Genomic DNA, 23,995 nt, shown 5'->3' on the forward strand with positions numbered 1-23,995 from the left:
TACTGTTAGCGCTAAAGCTTTGAGCAAAGCCACACATTATTGAAGATATTTTTTAAATTGTTCCTTTTTTAAGCACATTGTGAACTTCAAAAAACTTAGGAAATAGAAATTATTAACTAATTATCATATTTATTGTTAGCATTCTTAGTAAGTGACTGGTTTTATTTAAAAAAAACTGTGCCCCTGTCCTGCTGACAAGGAACAAAAGAACAATAAGCTTATCAATTGTGATAAGTTATTTATGTTGATTACAATTCCCAGCTTCTTGAACTGGAATTGTTGTTGCTGTAAGAAATAAACACACCAAACCCCTTTGAAAGGTCCATCCTCTTCCCCTGGATTTTATGACTGGTCCGTCTTTTGGCTGATCTACCGTTGGCTATTACTCTTGAACTTGCTGGGCTTGATTTCAACACGTCTCACTCAAGTTACTTGCAAGAACAGATTTTGGAAGGGTTGTTCTCCCTATTACAAATGAATGTGCCATCAAGATTATTTTAAAGCCATTATTTTAAGGTAAAATCATTGATTTAAAGAAATATTTTGTATCAGATGTTAAATCCGAATGCATGTTCAGTGTGCAGCATCAATAATCCTCCCCACATACATTACAGCAGTATCAATGATTCTCTTGAAGGGGCTTTTTAAACATTCTTTTTTGATAACCAGAGGAGAGGCTCACTGTGGGCTGCCCAGTCAGGGGTATGGGAGATAAATGTCTATTAGTGACTGGCCATCCCACACATCTCTCATCAAATATTAATGCTGGAGACTTGGGAGTATTCCGACGATGCAGGGATATAGGATATTCTCCCATCAGTTTAGTCCTGGGATAGGTAGTCAATACTTAGCAGAGAACAATAGTATTCAATGCTGGTGAGGTCGGCAGGAAACATGTACAAGGTATTGTGCTGTACATCTTTATTTTTGCTTGTTGAAAGGTTTGAACTCAGTAATTCTGCCAAGCTTATTTTGCTCACTTTTCATTTAAGCATAACTCTTATTTCAAACACTGTTGTTTTATTTTCAACTGTATCTATAATGAGGAAAATGCTAGACTCCTGCTTCACTGTTTGTGATATATTGGTACTTATATGTAATTCTAATATTCCATTGCCCTCTATACGTTGCTGTAGTTGAAGTGTTATTGAACGTTTGTGAACTTACACATCCAGTAGACTTATAGCAACATTGTCATTTCACTGAAGTTGTGTTTCTGTTCAGCCACTTTACACTCTACTTCAACCTCTGTGTTGGTCTCCACCAGTGCCTGAGCAATTAAACTGCATGTTGTCTATCATTAGCTTTTGTCTTCAGATTTGACGCCTAGCAAACAGTGGCTTTAGCTTTAAATTCTACCCTTAAATTTCTACCTTATATGCTACCAACTTAATATTTAGACATCATTTCCACTTTACCCATTCGAATTTTAAAAAGTAAAAAGAAAAAATTATGAGCACATCTGAAGTTTAGTGAGACGCTGTATGATGAATCCTGCTTGCTGATAGAGTCTGTGGTGGAGATTTTCCATTACACGTCATGGACTTGGCTGAGTCACATATTATTAAAATACAGACATTATTGCAGTTATTACAAATCACAGTGGGACCTGAGGTGATACTATTCCTGTGTGTAAGGGTTTATAGGTTATGAGTCACAGCTGCAAGCTATTTGTAATTTGAGTTGTACATACATATATATATATATATATATATAAAGCCCACAGTGTCAGGATATATTCAATGTCAATATACAACCTTGAAACATTGCCCTCTGATAACATCATTTCAGGTTTTCCTACTCTGATTAGCACCTTAAAGACATTATAGTTCATATTGACCTCTTATTACATTAAAATGCCTCAAATTAAAAAGAAGTAGAATGCAGCATGTGGAAATCTACCTGAGTACTTTGTATGTGATTAAATTCAAAACGTAGTTCTATAAGCTTACAGCCAGTACTCTCCACTTGACCAAAAAGCTCATTCCCTAAGAGCACTTCAATGTATGCGCTGTCATACTGGGTGAAACTGGGCCCTCTTATTGAGTCTCCAGTCCTCACTTCAACATGGAGCCTTTTGAAAAGCCTGCGAGTGCCCCATCCCTTCCTGCACTAAATGTGTAGGGAGGAGATAGTGCATTCTCATGTTATCTGCTACCGGCCTATTGCCCCTTCAGCCATTTTCTCATTTCACAGATTTGACCAGGAGGTGACCTTGGTTTTTTAAGTGCTTTTAGGGCAGAGCCAAGTCTCATCTTCCTTTTTCCTGCCTCACAAATGGAGACGAACAGAAGGAGAGGGGATTTCTTTCTACAATGGTCCTCTTCTTTTTATTCCTCATGCCCATAGCCACTGTCCAGTTTTTTTCCCCCCACAAAGTAGACGACAGGCTGTTGTCTGCTAATTCACGTGGGTCTGTGCTTTTAATGTAGAAAATGGCCTTGGGGGAGCAGCAGCATATGTTTATGACACATGACGTCAGGCGTAGAGGGCAGTCAGGGAGTTTGAAGTCAGGGAGGCACACAGTCCATTAGCCGAATGTGATATAACAAAGAATTAATTGAATATCTTTGCCCTAGACTCTAGGGCCTAGAGAGTACTTCACAAATTCCACATACTAATCATCTTGTGTCTCAGATGTTGGTAATAATTCATATCACCAGCTGCAGTTTCACAACCTCACACAAGGGATGTTGAAGAAATGGAGACCATATGCATGGGTCTGCATGTGTACAGGGGGCATACACATGTCGCGTGTGTTTTCTAGTGGAAATAAGTCGACAGAATCGCAGTCTTCCATCGACAACCCTCCCAAGTGCACCTCTGGCAGAGCGTTAATCTGGGTCAAAGTGCTAACTGCTTGGAAGGGCCTGGGAGAGGCTGGCTCACGTACAGTATGAAGCATTTCTCACACCTCCCGTCCTCATTATAATGCTCACTGCAGCTGGAACGACAAAGGGCTGTCATATTCGCCACTGACCTCCAACGTAAACAACCCATACAACACTCTAGAAGTACATCGGCTTACAAGGCTTTAGTAGCTAACGGATGCTCAGACTCTTTCTCTTTGAGGCTGTTGGTGACTCTCTCCATCAAAGTAAACCACTGCAGAGTGGGAGAGCCTCTCAGCACTTCTCCACGGCGAAGCGAGAAGTTGCCTCATCATCAGTACGTTACGCTGTTTGATTGCACTCAGTTGTTTTTCATGATAAATGCGGTCTTCCTCTCATTTGAATTGTGCAGTCATGGATTGCTGTGGTGCAGGGCCACTCACAGCTCCAAGGGATATGAGGCCTTCATGTCTCCAGCCAAGTTAAAAGAAATCAAATGGCAGAAAGATATGGACCGATCGGACAAAGCTCTTCACAGCCACATTTCAATTGCGGACCAGGCTGGATGATCTTGATGATTATACTGCAACAGCAAAGGAGCCACAGCCATTTGTTTGGAGTGTGTTGATGCTTGATTGCTCTGAAGCCAGCATCAACATGTGGCGCGTGCTCAATATTTCATGAGATTGTTCTCTAGTACCTTGCACCACCTGTGCCAGTGCTGCTTCCTAGAAACAAACAAGCCTTAATGCTGATGCATTGAAAAGCTTCCTTGATGTGTCCAACACATCCTGGACTGAGAACAAGGCACTCTCTTATCGCTGTGTGAGCTTACAAAGGGAAGGACACTGGGACCAGCGGGGATAGAAGGGGCTGTTTGGCAGCACATCGGAATATTCTTGTATCACGGAGCCTGACAGGCTGACTGGCTGGTTTGTAATGCTCCAAGGCTTGTCTTGCATACAGGTTCCTTCTGGGAGAACAGCTGGAAGTGTCAATGTTACTCCCTTGAGGGCAATGGCGGTGGTAGTGGTGGCGGTTGGTGGTGCCGGTGGTGGTGGTGAACAGGATGGGGGGGCAGCGCACTAGGACAGTGTGTCCATGGGGAACACATCACATTCAGTACACAAACACGCACACAGACTCTCTCCCTTCTACCGCCCTCCCCACAACACCTCCTCCTCCCATTAGAGTGAGTGAGCTAAAGCTGCTGACAGCGGTGACAGGCCAAGCGCAGGGAGGCGACGGGGGTGGCACGGCTGCTGCTGTGGTGGGGTGGCACATCTGTTTGGGTCCTTGTTGCAGTTGTCTGGCCTCTGGAGTTTGATGAAGCTGGGATTGGTAAAGCCCACCACGTCTGTGGCCATTTTATGATCAGACAACCATTTGGCAGCTTACAGGCGCGAGAAAAAAAACAGAGCAGAATGAGAGTTAGTGTTGTCACCTTAAATAACATGACGACTCCCTTTGGAAGATTACCTTTGTGGAGATGACAGGTCATCAACCTCAAACACCATTGGCTGTTGTGACACACTGGGTTTACAGGCATTACATGGTGGATCTCACTCTAACACAGCTTTCAGGCTGTAATCCACCACTCTGTCTATTGATAGCACTCACTGACAATTCCCCAATGCATCCCAATAATAAAGATAATGTCCGTGTTTCTATAGGGGGCGTGGATGTCTGACAAGGGTCGCTAAGAATTTGTGTGGCAAGCTCTATAAATGTAGTAATTGGTAAGTATTTGACCAATTTGATTTAATAACAAAACAGCTACTTCATTATAAGGGGATTTATTCTTCCACCCTGGGCCTCAATTTTGTTATCAACAAAGCCTCTGTTACTCTCGGCTTTTTATCGAGACAGAAAGTCCATTGAAAGTGGCTGAATGCTTGAAGCAAGGCAACTGCTGAGTCCCCTCAAATCTGCAGGCTTAATTGATTATTTGTGCAGGGCTGTATCTGCAAGGTGCAGGATGCCCAGGGAAATAATGTAAAACAGATAACACTCTGAAATGTGGGAGAATTCCTTTTTGCTGCCCATTTTATTAATCTCTTTCTCTTTATTCACAGTTTCCCATCTCGGTTTTCCCATTACAGGAAACACAGCTTCACATTTTGAAAACACTTTTGCCTCAATCGACAGTTGAGAGTTGATTCAAGCCGGAAAGAAAATTGTTTGTTAAAAGGTTAATTTGATTTCTGAATAACGCATGGAGGGACTCAATGTTGTGAGGACCCAAGACTCCCGAAGGAGGACATTTTTTTTTTTTCAAATCTCATCTTCATTATTCTGCCTTTCTCAGTGCCTTGCTGGAATTAAAAGGAATGGATTCATCAATCAATTCATTTTTTTCCCTTTCAGATTAATATATTTGCTGGTTCAGTCCTCAGCACATGTTGTCCAAAGCATCCTGACACTTGGAAATGACTTTTGACGAACAACCTTGGGAAGATGGAATGTGAAATTACTGTGGAACTCGATTCATGTTTGTGGCATGTCAGTCAGGAATGCCTCCTCAATCCTGATACCTTTTTCCCCATTTCCTCTGCTCCTCACTCCCCTCTCGACAGAAGCCCCGGTATCGTTGGCATGCAGGAGGACTGCCTCTGCTCTGCAGCAGTCAGGCCATTACAAATGGAAGGCCTTTTGTTTCGTTCTTTGTTTTATTTTTTTCCTTTTTTTCCTCTGTGCGATATAGAATTCTTCACATTAGGTTGCACATCAGGCCAGAACATAATTGCCCTCTCCACACTAGGGCGATCCTTGTTTTCCATTTCAAGCCTGCCACCGTCAGATTCCACCGTCAGAGGGAGTGGGTGTAACAGGGGAGATGGAGACAATTCCTGGATCAGTCACCTCATGTGGGCTGCCAGAGATGCATGGGCGACATTGAGGATGAATGCAGAGATAGCTTGCCAAGGTACTTTCTGCCTGGAACACAAAAGAACTGGGGTATTGAAAAAAGAATGTATAAAACCTACTTCTCAAATAGAAACTGCAGTATATCTAATGGTGAAACGATGAGACTAGTGATTATTTATCCATCGGACATGGGAATTTGCTGATTGTCTTTTGGTTATCTTTTGGTTTTTGGACTTATCATCGAGCAGGAGAAGTGGTTTGATGGTTGAAGGCACTGACACAAAGCAACTGCTGAATCCCCACAAATCTGCAGGCTTAATTGATTATTTGTGCAGAGCCGTGTATCTTCAAGGTGCAGGATGCCCGGGGGAAACAGTGTAAAACAGATAACAAGATGAAATGTGGGAGATTTGGTCTCTGAAATTGTATTAATTGCCCATTTACCCTTTTATTCACATGTTCCTATCCACGTTTTTCCTATTACAGAATCACTGCTTCACATTTTAAAAACAGTGTGGTCTAAATCGAAAGTGTTTGTTAACTGGTTGTTTTCATTTCTGGATAACCCACAGAGGAGAACATTTTGTTTTCAAATCTCTCTTTGGACTGTTCGTTGGAAGAAAACAAACCTGCACTCTGAAGACTTAAGAACTTGTGATGGGTATTTTTTTAAGGAATTTTGGGTGATCGAGTTCATTCATTCGTGAGTTCTGAATATTTTGGGGTAACGCTAGGAACATACAGTTTTTGTTTTCTGTGCCTGAGGGGTAGAGCGGCCGTCCTCCAACCTGAAGGTCGGCAGTTCGATCCCCAGTCTTTCCCATCTGCATGCCAAAGTGTCCTTGGGCAAGATGCTGAACCCTGAATTGCCCCTCATAGAACAACAAAGTGCTGCTAATAGATGCACTGTATGAATGTGTGTGTGAATGGGTGAACGTAAAACTGTACTGTAAAGAGCTTTGAGTGGTCATCAAGACTAGAAAAGCTCTATATCAATACAAAACCATTTACCAAAACCATTTACCATTTCGAGAGTAGTTTACACAGACCTCTTCATGGAATTTTCCAATTCCTTTGAGTCTCGTTTTCTATCCCTCGTGTGCTCATCTTGCTGCACAGCAAGGTAATAGCCCTCAGCATGCTGTGACGTCAGGGATTGATGGGCAGAAGATTTCCAACTGAAAGCCATGTTCAACCCCCGAGGCTCCATTCATGATGTGATACAACCAGAGGATAATTTCCTTGGAGGATTTTTTTGGTCCGGGATTTTCCATCGTATTTCTTCCAGGAGCAACTGTAGTAACAATCATTAGGAATTTCTGGCTTCTAGGAGGGTGTGGCTGTTTACAGCAGCCAAAGCGGAGAAATAGACAATAAACCGAGAAGAGCATTGAGTGTATTGAATTAAAAAACTGCGAGTCTTCTAGAATCAAAATCGAATTGAATTTACGAGGTCCTTGCGGCTAGTAAACTCGGCTGTGTTGCCACCAAGCTCCCTTTGTGTCAGTCTAACAGGATTTAACCTCTTACTGAGAGCACGTCGCTCAAAAGGAGTTCAGGACAGACAGTTGATATGAGTTTAAGTGTACAACATGTGGGCTGGGCAAAGCGACGGAGAGAGGCGGAGTTGTGGTTTATTTGGTCCAGTTCACACAGACAGAGCATAATGGATATTTAACAGCCCCAGCCCGCTGGAAGTTTGCTGTGTCCTGAAGTGGTGCAGGGGACATCTGAGTGAGTGTGTGAGTGCCAGGATGACACAACCATTAAAAAACACTTAGTCCATTTCACTTCTACATTTTCACTTCAAGCCACAAGAATGAACACTACATAATGTATGTTTGCAGTGAATTTAGGCCAATTTATATCTACCTATTAATACCACAAACGTCTGTCTGTCTGTATGTGGAAGGCTTATCTCCTGAACTGTTCATCTCACTGGCTTCACACATGACACGTGTATTGTAAATTGCCTATGGAAGTGCAGTGATGAGTTTGGCACGATTTGGACACCAAATATGAATAACCTTAGTAACAAATCATTTAAACGTATATAAAAGCCTGACATCTCTCAACAGTAATAAAGCAAATTCAGTTTCTTCTCATGAAAAACATGACTATTGAAATATAAAAAATGTCATTGCAGGTAAACCAGATTGGATGAACACAAAGTTTTCCAACGTCTCTCTGCACCATAGACTGTTTATAAAAGGCTCTGCACACAACGTCCAGCACACGAACAATAACAAGTGACAGTATATTTTAGAACTGTTTGACTCACTAATGACAAGGAATAATTCTGAAGTATCTCCAGAGCATTGATACAGGACAAGTGAACAGCCAAGTTAGTTTAGATATACTGTATATGTAGCTACTCTATTTCATAATCCAAGAATATTCAGTAGACTGCAAATATGGAGGGCGATTCAGTTTTTCTGCCCTGCATCTTAGTCACAGTTAAATCTGGGGAAACAGAAACAACCAATGTTTCCCAGCTGCGCCTTTGGCACGATGAGCATCTCATCCTCTTCATACTCTGAATTATTGAAACAAGAGAGGCGCCTCGCTTTGTCTCGTATCAACGGGACAGACAATCTGAGAGATCAGCTCTCCCCCCAACATGAAGCACAATAGTTAATTGTAGCTCTCTTGCAGGATCACGCAAGGGAATTCTTTTTAGTTGCATTGTGGGTCGTTCGTCTCAACATAGCTTATGTTTGTGCAGAGCGCAGGAGCTGCTGCTGAGTTCTCATAATAGAGAAAGAGGCAGGCATTGAGACGCAGGAGCTACCTGAGCGCTGGTGTCAGGAGGACTCTCGTGCCTGTAGCTGAGATTCCTCCAGAGGGGCTCTAATGATTCTTCTCATCATCATGCTGCGCTCAGCTTTCTCCTGCTGAACTCTGCTATTCACTGGGAACACGCAACGTATTCTGCTTCAGCCATAGTTAGTGTAATGGATTTTATATACCATGCCACCATAGCACAGACCTGTATATAGTATTCAGACCATTCTTGGCAATGTAATATAATATTGTGTTGATCATATCTTTATGGCCATAGGTTACTAATTTACTAAGCGATGTTTTATAGATTTGTACTGGTATATTTTTTATCACAGAAGCATATACTGTATATATCTGGTGGAATATATGCTGGAAAACACTCTCAGTTCGACAGTTGCCTGAAGGTTTCTATGTAGGTCGCTTTCCAATATCATTGTCTGTTGCAGCTGACAGTGAAAGATCACCTACTAATGGCTGTAATATTTAATCTCTCAGTGCCTGTCATTCCCATTGACCATCTTGCATATTAGTCCTGGACTGCTTTTCTTTAGAGCAGTGGTCACCAACCTCTTTTCAAACCCAAGATCCCTTTTTAATTCAAAACGTAAACTGAGATCTACCACCCTGATATCTTCCAAAAAACCCACTTAGGAGGGTCATATTTATTATTTAGCAATTTCTGTTAAAGGCTGAATGTACGAGCATAAATGTACATAAAGAAAGGCAGTGATGCAACTTTATCTATTCAATGCACAATATTCACATTAATATCAATTCATATTTACAGCATCTGTTCAATGCAAATTTTACATAGGCTTTGCCTTGAATATGTCCATAAATATGACTATTTCCTTGTATAAAAGTAGTCCTGTGTACTCAAATATATAACAGTACTATACAGTATGAAGCTGTGCATCTTCGACTCCTGCAAATATTTCACAATAAAAACAAAACGTTGGAGTGCTTCTATTTTGAAACGCATACAGAAAGTGTTGCAACCATTTATGTTTATAGATAGACATTAAATCTCAGGTGAAAGATAATTGTCTCTGTTTATTCTGCAGTCAACTACAATGTTTACCTGTCAATGTCTCAAATGTATTTCCCAAAACACTTCCATAACCCGTTTCAAAGTAAAAGCACTCCAGCGTTTCACTTTCTGAATCCATTCCTTTGTTCTAAAGGGGCTTTGATTGTTATCGACAGACTGGAAGATGCACGTCTTCATACAGTAGACTCCTGACATTTAGTTTAGTACATGATCCGACGTGTATTGAGGGAAATGCAGTAGATAAACCAGCAGCTCTGCTTCCAGTACAACACGCGCGTGTGAACAACAGACCGACACACAGCTGATCTGCGGAGCAACCGCAGCCTGTGAGTCCAGGGTGTTCGGGAGTCCACAGTGAAGGTTTTAGAGATCGAGTGGTAGATCGCGATCGACGAGTTGGCGACAGCTGCTATAGAGACACGTTTTTAGCATTTAACTTAATCTAACCTACACCATTCCCTCTTCATTTGTGTCACCACACAGCACTGACAGATGTGCTATTAACATTTTCTAATTGTTTGGGGTCCTCTTTTACTGACTCTGTCAAAATAGTGGTGTTTTTGTTTGCAGATTTTTTTTGACAGAGGTCTCATAGCTCCTCGGTATAAGAATATATTTTTATGATATTTTTGGGAATCAGCTTTTCCTCCACAAACAAAATGGAGCAGGCAGCCTTATGTAGCAATTGTATTGGTTTTATGCTAATGAGCAAATCTTGCACCTCCTCTTGATGAGGTGGTGTTCATCAGTCTGTAAAAAGCAATTTGCGCCAGAATTGTTTAGTCGAGAGTTTGGTGGTTTGGAAGATTTCCTTTAATGTAACAAATATGGTGAAATATTATGTGTGAAATATTTGATGTAAGTTTTCAAATTGCAGACTCCAGACAAATGCTGACTGAGAGCATTTCATGAAAATCTCATGAGGTTTCGAGAGAACATTGGCTTTAGTCATTTGGCAGAACAGTTTTTTATTCGTTTCTGTCTGTCAAACTGTTAAATCGAAATCTTTTAGACCTTCATCACAGTGAGACATGTGGTGCATGTTGCATTTCTATATGTATAATGTATTCTATATATAATTTATATTATATTTGTATATATTGATAGCAGTATCTGCTTGGGTTTTCCAGGTATTTCGTCTTCCTCGCAGTCCAAAGACATGCAGATTGTTAGGTTAGGGCTTTGCAGCAGTGGCACAAAAGCGCATGCTGATGACTAATTGCTAGCAAAGAAAAGACCAACGCCATAGTTACATGTGTGGTCTGCTGCTGCTGTTTATGGGCTTTTTCTCACCTCAGTCTCGGGTGAACAGTTGCTATGTGGAGTTTGCAAAACCTATTGTGGGTGAGCCTGGTGTTCCGTCAATGGAATAGATTTTATTGCAACTTATAAGACTCCTGGTATGAATAAATTTAGCTGTCAGTGTCAGATTGGCTTTGCAATTTAATATGTAAGTTAAAGACCACCTCATAGGGATTAACAGTTGTCTAAATCCTAATTAAACATTCTCTGTCCTTAAAATCGACATGGGTGAGGAAAAACAACAATCCATACATCCATCCATACATCCATACATCCGCTTATCCTTTGAGGGTCAGACAGGAGTTGCAGCCAATCCCGGCAGACATTGGGCGAGAAGTTGGGTACATCCTAGACAAGTTGTAAGCAAGTTACAGAGTGCAGCTCAAGCCGCAATTTTCAGTCCAAACCTGTACGAGCCACGAGCCAGAAAACTAACCAAGCACCACCCAAACCCACCAGGCATTCTGTTGTTTGTGGCTAAACCTGAAACGGGCCTGATGTTTTCCCTGATAACAGACACGTGCAGATTAAAATATGAAGTAAATAGCCTAGCAAACGTGACCAAACCCGACCTGAATCTCAAAGTTTTTGTCGGTCGTTCAGCCCAAAATGGTCCCAACGTGCTCATGTTGGGTATCCACGCTCTAGTAAGGTAAAGTTACACAATGCGACTTTTTAACCCCAAAATAGTTGCTTCAACATTAGTTCATGCTGTTTTTGCTCTGTGTAACTTTGATCAGGTACAATCTCCTGTGAGGAGTGTGTAACTCACTGATAGTCGTAGCTTAAATTGTCAGAATCACGAGTGATGCTGCAGTGTGAAATTTACATAGTGTTGCATTAAAGGTTTAAATACATTTACGAAATGACTTTATGAGTTTATGTCCTTTGCTTCTGACAGCCTGTAGAAAGTAAATGGTTTGTTTTTATATAGCACTTTTCTAGTCTTGATGTCCACACAAAGAGCTTTACAGTACAGTTTTTGCCATTTACCCATTCACACAAACATTCATACAGTGCATCTATGGGCGACACTTTTCCCCCAAGAACACTTCAGCATGCAGATTGGAACACTGCGGTCTAACCACTGCCTCTCTGGTTATAGGATGACCCGCTCTACCCCCTGTAAATCTATTATACATTTGTAAAACGTCAAAACTGATGAAAGTGAGTTCAGTCAGCACTTCTAATACACTCAAACGATGAATATCATAAGCATCTCAGAGGTAAATATTCTTGCACATGTTGAAATGGATTGCATTAGATTGTACAAGCGTACAATAGACAGATATTGTGTCCAGTTAGTGCATCAGCTCTCTGCAACTCCCTGCTCACAGCCCACTGCTCCTGGTCCCTTGTTATTTATAGAAGCTTTTAATTGATCAAGGCATCAAAGAGCTGTTTACGAGGAAGATTCAACAACAGACCTTGGGAGCTACAGACTGGTCTTGTGTTCTTCATCCATCATTCATAATGCCCTAGTGTTCTTTAATGCTTGGTTTATAATAGCTTTTAAAGCTTTGAAAGCATCTCAAAATTACTTTGTGACGAAAACAGAAGGTCACCAGTTCAAATTCTAGCCAATAGCTTTTGTCTCCCTTTTTAGGCAGAACGGAAGTATGGTTAGAAACAACACTAGTCTCTTTTTAATATTTGTAAGAATAAAGTAAATTATATATAAGAGTATACATTAAAAAACAACTGAGTAAAAGAAAATGAATTCAAATTAATTGTGACAGTCAATTCATAATTTAAGATCTTTACTAGACAACAGGTACTTTGTTCTGGGATGTGGACGTTTTCTCTATATTTTAATCTTATAAAAGGTTGATTGATTAATATCAACATCTGATAGTTACATGAAAGTAATTTGCTGAAAACCTTGTATCCTAGTATCTAACATATAACCCATTTTACACACAACTGTCTCTTTTCCCTCTTATCTTCTGTCTTATATTCATCTTTTTCTATTTATTGATTGAGAGTGAGTACCAAGCCTGTATAACTGATTTGTTCACTCCATGTTCTTGAGCGGTTGACAACTCTGAGTACACAATGTCCAGATACAGCTCTCATCCCAAGCACATAAAGAGAGAGTTGAAATGCTTCCAATGCGTGGCAACCAATTGTTTCGCTGCTGTAAGCCCAGATAATTGTGAAAATGTAATGTTATTTGGTAGTTTAGGTTAATTGGAGACTCAAAATCGATCATACATGTGAATGGTTGTTTGTCTCTGTCTCTTTGATATGCTGGTGACGGGTCCAGGGTATTGAGTTTTTCTCCCATGTGATGTGCTAATCAGTGTATTGGGTCAACCTCTCTGCCAGACTCATTATTCCCCCCCCCTATCACACAGCATTAAAAGAAGAATAGTTATGATCGAAGCTCTAGAAAATCATGTCAAACTTGGTTTTTCATCTTTTGATGCTCAAAATAAGATGCAGATGCTGTCAGCCTGTGGATGCAGTACCACAGGCTGACAGCGCTCTGAGCGAGTGGCCCTAACGTGTCGTCTCTCATGTTTCTTCTCGTGCAGATCCTGGTGACTGGGTGCACAGCATGAGGCTGCTGTGGAAATCTGTGGACAAGATGAGGTGTCTGAGGAAACGCTCCACTATTCCCTTCCTCGGCTTCCTCATCACCTTCCTCCTCTTCCTGAACCTCTACATCGAGGATGGCTACGTTCTGGTTCGTAACTTTTGTCCAGGTTTAAATTTCTTAACTGTTAGTAGCAAGCATTTTCAAAATTACTTTGAACACTTAGTACTTGTAGACCATCTTGATGTCTGGTAAAACAAATATGCCTTTAGAACCAAACATATTCTTGTATTTGTTGACTCCACCCATGTTGTTCTTTTCTATAATTGCTTGTTTTTAAAGGAAACATGTTTAAATTTTCATAACATGGACCCAAGTTGAAATGATCCAGATGATTTATTTTTTATTCATGAGGCCATCAAAACTTGGTGAACACAGTACATTATCTGTGTTTGTTTTTTAAATTATTAAGTGGGGAGTCCACATTTGCAGCTCTCTGGTGATCTTCTCAAGTCCATTTACTCGGCTGTGCAAACTGCCTGGAGGGGTTTTAGGATTCCTTTTGTCTCCAAACGTCGGGGGTTAGCTCAGCCACATCAAAACACAAATCATCTCAAGTTTGTACAATATTTAAATGACAACTCTAAGACGACAAAAGTCTGCTTTTCCCCTCATCCGAATTATTCACAGTAGAAGTAAAACATTTCAAGATGACTTTCCTGTTCCTTTTCTGCAGTGGTTATGACAACTTGTACCCATTCTCCGCCCCCTGCTGTTGTTTATGCTGTGCAGTAATGTTGTGTTTCTCTCGTTGTGTTCCAGGAAGAGGATAAGCGGCAGCTCAGGGAAGCATCAGTCCACCCTCCGAGCTCAGAACGATACGTTCACACTTTCAGGGACCTTAGTAATTTCTCTGGAACCATTAATGTCACGTATCGTTATCTTGCTGGAACCCCGCTGAACCGCAAGAGTAAGTTTAGTGTTTCTTTAAGAGGAAATTACATTGACAAGTTTTTTTTCATCATGAGCTTTTGGGGAGTCCCACTCAGTCATAGTTGTGCACATGAGTGAGAATAGAACTAAAACAAAAAAATCTGTGATGTTGGGATTTAAAGCACAACCATAAAATGTAACTTCTCCACAGAGATTTTGTACATCCGACTAAACAGCTCTTCTCCTGTGCACAGTGCTTCATTCACAAAACGTTTATTTCTGTTTCAACTGCAACTACATTTCATATTTATATTGCTGATAGACAAAGAGAAATTTAGACGATACATTTATAATTTCTGTTGGGGTGGGGCCAGAAGGGGGCAATGGCCCCAGCTGAAATCTGATTGGCCCCGGATATGCCCCTGTCCTGTCAGTCACTTAATGACACTCAAGGACACCTTACATGTACAAATAATAAAATAAAAACAGATACACAACAATAAAAACAATACAAACATAAATACAAACAATATACAACAACAGACTAATAAAAGAACAAGTAAATACTAAAATTATACTGAGTACGCCAATCGGAAGAGGAGAGTTTTTGAACGGGATTTGAAGGTAGGGAAAGAGTCAGTTTCACTGATGGCTTGTGGGAGAGAGTTCCAGAGACGGGGGCTGCTCGGCTGTAGTCTCTTGACCCCATGGAAGACAGCCGAGCAGGAGGTGTGGTGAGGAGCATGGAGGAGGAAGCGCGGAGAGTACGGGTGGGTGTGTAGTTGTGAAGGAGGTCAGTGAGGTAAGGAGGAGCCATGTTGTGGAGAGCCTTGGAAGTGAGGAGGAGAATCTTGAAGTCGGTGCAGTATTTGATAGGGAGCCAGCGGAACAAGACCAGAGGAGAGAGATGAGTGAGTGATTTCAGTTATAAGAGAAGACAGAGATGGTGAACAGGTTTTCACCAGGTGAATAGGAAGTGGATCAAGCTGAGAGGTAGAAGATTACATTTTCTGAATGAGACCTAATATTTCCACAACTGAAAGCTGGAGAAAGGAAAGAAGGAAGGATCATAGGAGGATGGATGAAGTGGACCAGAAGAGGTGTGTTTCACAGAGGACAGCTGCTGATGGATTGTTTCAATTTTAGTATTGAAAGAGTACATGAAGTTGTTGCAGTAATCAGTGGAGTACATGTCAGGTGCAAGAGTGTCTTGAGCCCGCAAGATGGTATTAACAGTAGAAAATAGTGTTCTTGTGTTCCCATCGCCAGACCGAATTAGGTTGGCATAATAGTCTGATTTGGCTTTGGAGAGAGCATCTTTGTAGTTTTTAAATGTGATCATTGTACATGTTTTTATGGATAGTGACACCAGCTTTTCTATGAAGGCGCTGCAGACGACGACCTTTTGGTTTTTAGGTGACGAAGTTCAGGGGTAAACCAGGGGGCAGAGTGAGAGAAGCGAACAGTCCGACTCTAGTCTAGTGGAGGAAGTTTGTCCAGAATACTGTGAAGTTTTTTGTTATAGTGAGAAACCAGGTCATCCGGAGTAGATAGGTTGATATGGCTGGGGAGGCTGTCCTGTCTATTTGAGAGAGCAGACAAATTGATGTTCTTGATATTCCGGAGAGTGATGGAACGAGGTGGGTGAATTCTGGAAACTGGCCAATTGACATTAAAAGACACCAGTTTATGGTCGGATATGGACAGATCGGATGCAGCACATTGAAGGGGGGTTATACCAGAACAGCAGACGAGATTGAGAATATGGCCTTTGGTATGAGTAGGTAGTCCAAAACTGTCAAGACATGATGTAAAATCCCTTGTGAGTTTGTTTATAGTGTTGTCCATATGCAGATTAAAATCACCTAACAGAATTACGTTAGGGGACTTGGAACATAGGAGGGTTAAAAAGGCAGAAAAGTCATTTAAAAAGTCAGTGTTGGTCTTTGGTGGGCGATAGACAGCAGCTAAAATAGTGGGGATTGGCCCATTTATCTGTAAGGCAATAGACCCAAATGAGACATGCACAGGAACATTCACAGAGGATACTTTCCACTTCTCATTGTGAAGTATCACGAGACCACTCCCTCGACCGGTAACACAGGGTTGACCGATGTAACCAAACCCAGGAGGAGTCGTTTCATTAAGAAATCAAACTTATGATTGTCGAGAAGATCGTAGAGCAGAGGTCCCTTGTTGGTGAGCGAGCGGGTGTTAAAAAGTCCGAAGACGAGATTATTGGTAGCGAGCTTGACGCTAGCTGGCCTGGCCGGGGGAGCTAGCACGCTGTGGTCCGCAGTTCATATAGATTTTACTGAAGAACTTGGGTAGGAAGACCAGAAGGACCGTATAGGTTTTGTGTCATCGTAGTCGAAGCTGCGTCGGAAACCACGGTGGGTGTATTTGTTTCGGAGTTGACGTGTGATGTCCGGGTGAAGATGCAGTGCCGGTGGAGGCTCAGCGAAGCGGAGTGGCAGCTGGAAAAGTTCCACCCCTGTATACTGAAGTATCGGTGTTCCTGGGTGGAATATAATGGATACGATGATCCAGATGAATTTAAGCCGTGTCAGCGGCTTGTTGACCCACATTGTTGCTACAGTGAGACTCCAGGGTAGAAGGGAGTAGTCCTGAGGGGTGAGGGGACAAAGCAATGAGACACCGGACAGGTAAATTGTTAGATCGACAATACTTAATTCATCAGTTGTCATCAAGTAGACCGATCTTAAGACAAGTGACAGCAGAGTAAGCTGTTGTTCATTACACTTGAAACAACAGAAATAACAACTGACAAACAAATCTCTCCAGGAGCAGTGGCAGCTAGTCAGCGATCACTCCGGCCTCTTATTGGCCCCTCTACGAAAATTGTGGCCCCAGATTTAGAAAAATCCTCAATCAGCCACTGACTTCTGTTACAATTTCTCAAATCATACAGCTATGATTTGACGTAATAATCTTAACTTTAGGTCTTTTTCCTGAGCTTTCTGCCACATCAAATGGTTTTCAGCAGCAGATAGACTTTGCTCAGTTGTCATGGTCATACCATCATTATGGAGGAAACTTAGTCCATCTTAAATTGAAGTTATTTTTATCAAACTGTTGATATGTTGATAAATGTCCAACTTTCACACCAAAATCACACATCTAGTTTATTTAAGTTTATTTTCTGCAGAACTTCCTTGAGCTTAAAATAATACAAAGCCATCATGGAATCTTAAGTTTATTAATATGAAATGTTCATATTTTGTCCACAGAGTATCTTACCATTGGACTGTCTTCAGTGAAAAGGAAAAGAGGGAACTACCTTCTCGAAACCATCAAATCCATCTTTGATCAGTCCAGTTACGAGGAACTGAAAGAGATAGTGGTTGTGGTCCACCTGGCTGACTTTGACCTGGTCTGGTGTGAGAACCTGGTGCAGGAAATCACCAGGAAGTTTGCTCACCACATCATATCCGGACGCCTCCTGGTGATCCAGGCACCGGAGGAGTATTACCCGTCGCTGGATGGATTGAAAAGGAACTACAACGACCCGGAGGACCGTGTCCGTTTCCGCTCGAAGCAGAACGTCGACTACGCGTTCCTCCTCAACTTCTGCACGAACCTTTCTCACTTCTACATGATGTTAGAGGATGACGTGCGCTGCTCCAGGAACTTCCTGACAGTGCTGAAGAAGGTGATCACTTCCAGAGAAGGCTCCTACTGGGTGATGCTGGAGTTTTCCAAGCTGGGCTACATCGGGAAGCTGTACCACTCCAGAGACCTGCCACGTCTGGCTCATTTCCTGCTCATGTTCTACCAGGAGATGCCCTGTGACTGGCTCCTCATCCACTTCAGGGGTCTGCTGGCCCAGAAGGACGTGATCCGCTTCAAGCCCTCGCTTTTCCAGCACATGGGCTACTACTCATCTTACAAAGGAGCGGAGAACAAACTGAAGGACGACGACTTTGAGGAAGACTCCATAGACATTCCTGACAACCCCCCTGCCAGCCTTTACACAAACATCAACGTCTTCGAAAACTATGACGCCACCAAGGCTTATAGCACAGTGGACGAATACTTTTGGGGGAAGCCTCCATCCACTGGAGACTTCTTTGTCATAGTATTTAACAAATCTACCAAAATCAGTAAAATTAAGATTGCCACTGGTTCTGACGACCGGCAGAATGACTTTCTTCACCACGGAGCTCTGGAAGTGGGAGAGAAGCTTGTTGGGACTAAAAAAGGAAAACAGTGTTCATCTTATATCACATTGGGGGAGTTTAAAAATGGCAACATTGAGGTTCAAGATGTAGACCACAAGATTGCCTTTGAAATTGAGTGTGTACGCATCGTTGTGACGGCCAGTCAGAAAGAATGGCTTATTATTAGGAGTATAAGTTTATGGACTACACAACCTCCCAGCCAATGAGGACTATACACAAAGACTCTTAGTAAGTCGTTGAGACTAGGGTTTTTATTATGATTATGATTTGTTAATGTGTGAATTTTCAGGTTTATTTATTCATTTTGTATGTATTTATTAATACTCATTTTGATTGCTAAATCAATCAATAGTTTTTATACCTGCAAGTTGTAACCTTAATGGAACATCTTCCCAGTCTTTAAGGACTGTTCAACTAACCTCAGTGTCCATCAGCATAGGTCTTTTCGATAGTCCATAGTCCTTTTCAGTTTAACATATATGTGGCTGATAAGTCAGTCTTGTGTTTTTTATGAACTATAATATTCTAATGACACAATCACATTATGTTATTGTTTTATATCTAAGATGAGGCTTACAACATTCTCTCTCTTTTTACCATCAACAAATCCTACAAATAGACCAAATCCATTTTTCATTTGTATCACCGTGTAGCCAAAGTCTCATATATCTCATTCTTCTATATTCTTTTGTGCCATGTAGCCATACCCTGAAAACACATCCCTCCAAAACCATGAACATACTCACACTGTAGTTTATTTTGAGTCATCCCCTCATGTATCTTTCATCTGCGTTAATCCACTTTTGAAAATGATGTTCAACTAATGTGGTAGCCTACTTAAACTTATCTTAAGTAACATTTCCTCAAAGTTCTGTATTTTTCTAATGAAACATATTATTTGTGACCCATTTTCCAACATTCATGTCTTTACTAGCAATGAATGGGCTCGGGGCTGAGTGCCACAGACAGTGTGGGCAAGTCAGAATGTACTGAGCAATAGACTAATATCTTATTTCTTTTATTTCTTTTCATGGTATTAGTTAACAGTAACAAGTGTGTAGAATAATTCTAGTATCATTCGCCAAGCAGAATGTAACTGGAAGTTATTGAAGGTTTTGTCTTATGCATTTAATCAAATGTTAATCATTAAGCATAGTATGAAACAGGGTTTTTTTCATATGATTTTGCATATTTTGTCATATCATAATGTATTTATATTTCAAAACTTCATTGTCAAATGAAATGATTTATTATTTAGTATCATGGTTTTTCAACCACATCAGCTGACCCTAACTTGATAACGTATTATACTTTATGTCATAAGTGGGTGATTTGATTGATTTACTTTAAGAATGTTTTTGCAGGCTCTTCAGAAAGCTGCTGCAAGTCTCACTTGATTTCTTACAAATTTTTACAGTTCTGTTGCTTTGTATAAATATTTTGAAGCACTCTGTGTTTATACATGAGCAGAAAACTGTTATGACATGTAATTAAGTATTTTTAAGAAACAGTTCTCATCCAATTATAACTATTGTGTCTCCTGCAATTTCTCATGACTGAAATTAAACCTGCAGAAGTGCAGCCCTGGGATTTCTCTCTGAGAATGTCCCCATTTGGCCCTTAATTATTTTCCTCCTTGAAACCCCACCAGGAAAGTACCAGAGGTCATTGCTTCCTTCGATATTCACAATGTCACACCCAACTTTTTCCAGTTTCAAATGTTGCCCCCTGCTGTAATTATCTCCTCCATTGTGGTCGAGGAGGGCGTGGAAGTAGGCCGAGCTCTCTTCCCCAGACTGTATGTTCCGTCCAGGCTGCTGACAGGAGAACAATGTCTGTTTTCACCCGTCTTCTCAAAGAGATGAGATTAGATTGCACAGTGAAGAATGGTCAAGGTGTGCTCTTAGATCTCTTTTTTTTCCAACCACAGCACAATTTTCACCTAGTAAATTGGTCTGTGTTTTCCTCACTCTCTACACCAGCAAAACAACATCTCCCCCGGAGCTATAGGATCTCAATTCGTTCTTTCCCCAATGTTGCGCTCACACAACTCCAGTGTGTCTGCCCCTACACGGTTGCCTCTCTGTGAGCTTTCCTCTCGCTGTCTGCTGCTGCTTTGGGGAAACTCGGATGGCTTTTCCTATAAAGACCTTTTCCTAAGTCCACATCTTACTCTATGTTACACAGTAGACATCTGCAAATTCTAACTCATCATCACCATGATCCTCAAAGCAATTCACAACTGTGCTTTACAAATAGCCTTGTCATTTTCCATGTTCACGTAATTAGAATCTGTCGTTGAGCGATGTTCAGTGACAGATTGGTTTCCTCATTGAAGTGGCGTCAAGGAATCACTCAACAATGCAATAAAGAGGTAAATGTTTACATAACACTGATGTTATTTAGGAACGTGACGTGCGAACAGATCGTGTTCATAAAGCATGCTGCGACAGTTTTGTTAAGTGTTGTTCTGCTGTTGCGATAGCCACCTGTTCTATGTTTTCTCTCTCAAGGTCTCGCTCAGTGTCGAGACATTTCGCAGATTGGCTCGTAGCACCGCCTCGAAATCCTTCCTCAGCAAATCCCCCCTGTGCTATCTGAAATGAAATTAGAATGGCCACCTCCTCAAAATACGGCTTATTGTTTTTCCCCACCATTTCCCTTGGAATGCAGCTATTCATTTTGGTGAATGGTTCTGTGACCTGCATGTATCATCTCCTCGGAGGGGATCTTGTTTGAATGGATGATGCTCAGAATCTCCAATGTGCTGCGTGTGTGGTATTCTTTACGACGCACACCATGTTGCCAATTCCGCCTAGGATTACCTGCTTATGAGCTATAAACACATGATGTCACCACTGGGCAGCTGCTTTACAAGTGTAATAGATGGCTTTGATACGAAGTTGAGCAACGGTGTTAAGAGGCAAGATATATCTGGAGGGGAAATTATCTGGCTTTATTTGAAATAAGATGCCGTCCTAAACTAGCTGCACGTTGCAGATTTATGGACGGATTTACATCCTGAAGATAACAACAAAAGCTGCATAAATTCTTTGCCATTGGCAGGAAGCTTGGAACAAGACCATTATCGAAATACTTAAAAACTGTAATGTTCTCCGATTGGGTGCTTACGACAATAAATGGCCATCTTAACTGTCCATTTATCAGGAATACGACACTCGCTGCATGGGCAGGCAGAGGTGTGTTGATCACTTGAATAACGGTAACTGTCAGAGTTTGTTTTATTGTAATGGCTGCGAGGGTCCGAGCCCCGAAGTTCAAGTGACAAATGTGAATATGATTGGTCCTGACTTCTTTGAAATGTGAGTTGTCTTCCGGTAGAGCATGTACAAAGTGCATGAACAAAAGCATCTTCAGTGGATAAAACAACTCCTTTTGTACACCAGGATCTATGAATTACTGTTCAGCTTCTGCTAATGAAATTGTACTGGGTTTGTACGTAGAAGCCGACGCTACCTTACTACAGGTTCACATGTGCTGTATATCGTTAAGTGGAGCAAGTGTGTTAAGATGTTGTTTCTGTGTCCGTTTTACTTTCCATTGTTCTCTAAATGGTACTGTATTGTAAGATGACATATATTTTTTTACACGTATCGTTTCAAATGTTGTATTGTATATATTGTACTTTAAATGAAATTAGATTAAACAAATGAATGCCAGACTTTGTGGTGCATTGTCTGCTGACATAGAGCTGTGTGCCAGAGAGCTCAAGGGGCCAGAGAATATTGAATATGTGTCTGTGGTGTCAGTGCTTGAATATTGGTTTGAAAGCCTTGAGGAAAACAAAACTCTGTTTACATCACCACCAAATTCAAATTGTCACCACCTCTGTCTTTGCCCCAAACATGTTTTATTTCAGTGTTTAGAATAAAAGCAGAACATAGACTTATGGCCTGCATTTAAAATTGAAAAAAAGATAACTGTCATTTGCAGTTCCTTGAAACTTGCAGGCCTCTTTGACTCAGATCTTGCCGTAGCTAAAAGCAAAAACGTACATGCAATATTAATATCAATATTCATATACTTTCAGCTTCTTTTTTTTTCTTAGCTGCATGCTTAATGAAGGTTTGGGGGTCATGCTTAGGGGGATATTGTGCTGTATAAAGCTTCATGCTCTTTGTGGATTTGTAAAGAGAGGGTCATACAGTTTCACATATAAAGTGCACTGGTAAGACAACTGGGAATATGGCTGAGAAGGAAAACATGTAAAAACACATTCTGGAGGAAACACCAGTGATGAAGCTGTTTATTTAATGAAAGTTACTCATGTTGTCATTGTTTGTGTAAAGACACATGAGGCTCAGTATCAAAACTGCTTGTGTAATCTCAGATGCCCGGAGCATTTTTACACAACGAAAAAAATCACACCATTTCTTATTCGTCTCATAAATTAGTGAATGCTCAGATTTTTTTCTTTTTTAACACAACTAAGGGATATACAAAAACATGGCATGTAGGCCTGTAAAAAAAAAAAAAGTGCTTTGTATTAGCGTTATAATCTTATTAAATTATAATGTCAATATTTTATGGAAAGAAAGTGAAATTTCAGTATTTTACCAAACGACATTTGTTTTTGTGAATTCAGGAGGTTTAGCGAAGGAGCATGTTATCTGTTAATTAAACAGACTGGGCCTTCACAGTGTCGAGCTAATTGTCATTGCCAATCAGGGTTTTAAATAAAGAACATCTGGCAGGTTGCAAATTAAAGCAACAATGTTAAAGCAGTGAATGGAAAAAGAAGATATTTGTATGTTAAATTCAATTAGAGGATAAATACCATCTTGTTTTAAAACATTAAACATGGACGTTTAAGAATCGACCTACTAACTCTAAAATAATTGTATGAAAAACATTGACTATAAAATCTTCTTTGCAAATTAACAAGGTAGGATGAGCACAAGTTTCTCTCTGCACCACAGACTGTTTATAAAAAGCTCTGCACACAACGTCCAGCACGCAAACTATAAAAAAGGGACTGTATATTGTAGAACTGTTTAAGCGGGAGTCATTGATGATGAGGACGAATTATGAAGTTGCTCTGAAGCATTAACACAGACCAACACTATAACATCAACAGGAAACACACTCAATGGCTCTAAGCAGAAATTAAAAAATAAAACAGGTGAATAAACCACATAAAATGTCAGAAATACTATAAAAATAAACTAAAGCAGAAGGTAAATATAATCCACAACAGGTAGATTTAAGGTAGACAAGCAAAGTCTTGTTAACATGAAAAGAAGTAATCGCTGTTGATGTGAGTTTAGCAAATGATTCCTGTCTGATGGTGCCTGACACTTAAAAGCACATCTCACAAATTCTTTGACAATTCTTGGCACAATAAAGAAGCTGCTGAATGTGTCTGAGTAAATAAGACGACGTGAAAGGAAATAAAAGCTGTTTTAAGTGTAAAGGATATAGTTAAAGTAGATGCATTTGAAAACAAAAAAGAACCAATGAAAAT

The 23,995-nt window shown here is 40.8% G+C and overlaps 1 protein-coding gene across 5 annotated transcripts in view; it reads left to right on the top strand.

Moving 5' to 3' along the window:
• mgat4c (mgat4 family member C) overlaps positions 1-22,192 on the top strand; it is a 112,356-nt gene extending 90,164 nt beyond the window's left edge. For all 5 annotated transcript variants that reach the window (XM_034588632.1, XM_034588633.1, XM_034588634.1 and 2 more), the window contains 3 exons: positions 13,374-13,525; positions 14,198-14,345; positions 17,560-22,192. In XM_034588632.1, coding sequence (XP_034444523.1) covers positions 13,397-13,525; positions 14,198-14,345; positions 17,560-18,716 — 1,434 coding nt within the window. In that variant the 5' untranslated portion in view covers positions 13,374-13,396 and the 3' untranslated portion in view covers positions 18,717-22,192. The remainder of the gene's footprint in view (positions 1-13,373; positions 13,526-14,197; positions 14,346-17,559) is intronic.
• Positions 22,193-23,995: the final 1,803 nt, after the last annotated feature.

This window comes from Hippoglossus hippoglossus, chromosome 6 (genome assembly GCF_009819705.1).
Source record: "Hippoglossus hippoglossus isolate fHipHip1 chromosome 6, fHipHip1.pri, whole genome shotgun sequence".
NCBI lineage: Eukaryota > Metazoa > Chordata > Actinopteri > Pleuronectiformes > Pleuronectidae > Hippoglossus > Hippoglossus hippoglossus.